This window comes from Camelina sativa, chromosome 19, assembly GCF_000633955.1.
Source record: "Camelina sativa cultivar DH55 chromosome 19, Cs, whole genome shotgun sequence".
NCBI classification, from domain to species: domain Eukaryota; kingdom Viridiplantae; phylum Streptophyta; class Magnoliopsida; order Brassicales; family Brassicaceae; genus Camelina; species Camelina sativa.
In genome coordinates this window covers 7,956,919-7,960,021 of record NC_025703.1, presented here as the reverse complement: position 1 = coordinate 7,960,021, position 3,103 = coordinate 7,956,919, and the positions used below count along the sequence as shown (strand labels likewise).

Below are 3,103 nucleotides of genomic sequence, written 5' to 3'. Positions count from 1 at the left end.
GCGGCTCATGGAGTTAACATGGATATGGGAGTAGTTGAAGAACATAGAAAGTTAAAGGGAACCTGTTGTGACTCTTTTCTTTTGACCACCAGAGATTCCTCTAACCATCTCATCTCCGACCACCGTATCTTTGCATATGTCAAGTCCTAATATCTGAAGAATTAAAAAAAAACAAAAAAAATATCCAATAGTTACCCCAATTTGTCAAACCAAATTAGACTAAAATGTTTACTATTGGGGTTGTTGAGTCAAAAATGAAGAGTCAAATGACTTTTAGGTGAAAAGTTGAGACTTGGGAGTAGGTGAATGTGTGTGTATCCACTAATGGCGTGAGTTGGAATTTTTAGATGGAAAGACTTTCTATCTCTGATTATTTTCAATGCATGCATCTATCTTTTAAAAATATATCTCTATTTGTTAGTGGATCAAAGATATTTTGGCAAAAACAAATATCATATCATTTCACAAAAACTCATACTTAATTAATCTCTTTAACCCATACATTTTGTAGCTGCTATTTTTTTTTTTTTTCCTAGAAGGATTCAAAATTCTTAGTTAAGAACTTATGAANAAAAAAAAAAAAAAAAAAAAAAACTCTACAGTTACACCCTAGCTAATATCATTTGACATATTAGATCTATATACTATTTTCGAAAAAAATCGCACAATATGTTGAAGGTGAAATCATTACTCTGAGAGTGTAGTCTGTGATGAGATTGCTCTTGACATCACCAGCTGCGATGGACTTCATGAAGAGATCCACTTCCGGTTCCGGCAATATCCCTGCCTCCTTCTCTCTCCTCACCAGCTCACTTAACAAATCTATAGCATCACAAACTTAAGTTTTCTTAATTTGATAAGTTCGATTATATAACACATAAGCATTTAAAATGATAATTACCGTATCTAGTGCCAACTCCTTGACATCTAGCAGAAAATTCAAGAGTTTCTTGGACAGTCATGACTCCAATATGAACATCGTTTTGACTTATGTATGCTGATGTTTTCTGTGGCACAAACTCGTTTAATCCATGCCCATTGTACGTTACACTTCCTGTGACCTGTCCATTTTCATTAATCGCATTACTAATTCAACTCTCCTTTTTATTAGTATTATTTGTAAATTGTAATTAATCATATGTGTATTAGTTAAACCTTTAAGCTTGGGTCTAGTTTTCCAGCTAACGCCAATAAAAGAGTTGTTTTCCCTGATGATGGTGGACCTAATAAAAGTGTCATTCTGCAAAAACCACCAAAACCATACATTATAATCAACATCGAGTTCATGTAAAAGCAAATTTTGAAGTTTCCCGTTACCTTGAAGGTTTGATAATACCGGAGACGTCTCTAAGGATAGTGACTTTAGTGGTTTCTGTAAAGTTAAAACCAAGCAAACGAAGACCTCTCTCTGCAATGTTTAAAGCAACGTTAGGTAATGTGGGAAGAGCTCTTTTTCCTATGTGACAATTCGCCTCTATCGTTACTTTCTCGAATCTCCCTTCCACTGTGGGTAGCTTTATTCGCACCCTGCCATAAATGATAGAAACATCACATTAAAAAGGTAAAAAGTAAAATTTCCAAAAACAGGATTTTACATCACAAGAATATTTTTTGTTGCAATAAGATTTTTTTTTTTTAAAGAGTTATAAGGACTTTGCATGTATTAGAGAAAAAAACATCGGAACACTTTTCGTAATAAATTTCAAATCTCTAAGTATATCAAACAGTCGATATGTCCGAGTGGTTAAGGAGATAGACTTGAAATCTATTGGGCTTCGCCCGCGCAGGTTTGAACCCTGCTGTCGACGTAATATTTTGTATTTTTCTCAACTCAAACCAAATTTTATCATCAAAAAAAAAATGCTAATAGATTGGTTGCATGTAACAGTCAGTCGCACAAAAATCTAGAATAATAATTAATACCTGTCGATTCGGTTCTTGAACTTTTTCAAGAACTTCTCGTTGTCTTCCTCGGTGACTTTGAAGATAGAATCGATGAACTTCTGGCGATCATCGACTCCAAGCTTGGTGACGTCGACGAGATCTTCATGAGGATGAATGATAGTGGTACGAAGACGAGTGAAGGTTGGAAGTTTCTCGAGAGCTGCCCATTTAAGAGCTTCCTCGTCGTGGTCGTTGATCGTTGAACCGCTTCTCCTTGAGAAATGGCTATTACTATGACTTGCTAACAACTCTCCCAAGCTCCTACTTAGGCTTCTCGACAACGTCTCCATTTTTTTTTGTTGTTGGAGGATTTGGGAATTAGCAAGAGAGAGGAGAAGGGTTTGTTTGTTAATGTAGTTTTTTGATTTGGTAGCCAAAGAAAAAATTTCGGAAAACAAAAAGAAAGCGTGAGGAATCTGAGGGTTGAGTGGGTGAGAGCAAGGACATGTGTACTAGTTATCTTTGTTTTGTTAAAGAAAGATTATCTTACGAAAGCTGGTGAACTAGGGAATTTTCGTTTACTATATATGGGATTTTCCGTAAACTATACATACATACTCGTTTCTTTAACAAAAGTAATAAATCAGCGACAGCTAAATACAATTAATTTAAATGTTTAATAGTATATGTAATGTTTTTAGTTTTTGGTTTTAAAAGTGAAGAACGTTTCTTGTTTGGTAATTAAGTATGGATTCAGTTTTTAAGACATTCGATGCCTTGTGTTAATTGCCATGTCAACTTGACAAGTGGAACTTGAATTTTCTGTAGAAAAAAAAATGTTTTTGATGTATTATATTTTACTTTATGTATAAACCAACTAAGACTTATAGGGGAAATGGAGTAATAATAAAGATCCATCCAAACTTATTTTCTAATTGTTTTTTATATATATATGGGGGGAGAGAGAGAGAGAGAGAGGAGAGAGAGGTAAAAGTAAAATTGCTGTATTTGGTGACCAGCTTAGTTTCAGATATGCCATGCACCACTACATAAGATGGATTTGGTGACCAGCTTGGTTCTGTTAAGGGTGAGTAATTATGATATCTCAAGGAAGATAACATTATTTCATGAAGAATTAGATAACCAACTAATTGTACTTGTAACATGAAAGCTGAAAATCTTTAAACATATTAGTGGATAAACATGGAATAAGAATAAT

At 34.3% G+C, this 3,103-nt stretch overlaps 1 protein-coding gene and 1 non-coding gene across 2 annotated transcripts in view; one reads left to right on the top strand and one right to left on the bottom strand.

Annotated features, from left to right (window-relative positions):
• Positions 1-2,234, bottom strand: part of LOC104765473 (ABC transporter G family member 29-like) — a 7,806-nt gene extending 5,572 nt beyond the window's left edge. Inside the window, exons 1-6 of the mRNA XM_010489188.2 lie at positions 1,924-2,234; positions 1,318-1,527; positions 1,156-1,240; positions 902-1,061; positions 692-822; positions 63-153 (exon numbers count right to left, since the gene is read on the bottom strand). Of these exons, the coding sequence (XP_010487490.1) occupies positions 63-153; positions 692-822; positions 902-1,061; positions 1,156-1,240; positions 1,318-1,527; positions 1,924-2,234 (988 nt within the window). The remainder of the gene's footprint in view (positions 1-62; positions 154-691; positions 823-901; positions 1,062-1,155; positions 1,241-1,317; positions 1,528-1,923) is intronic.
• Positions 1,727-1,808, top strand: TRNAS-UGA. The gene has a single exon. It is a non-coding gene; the product is annotated as a tRNA-Ser (tRNA).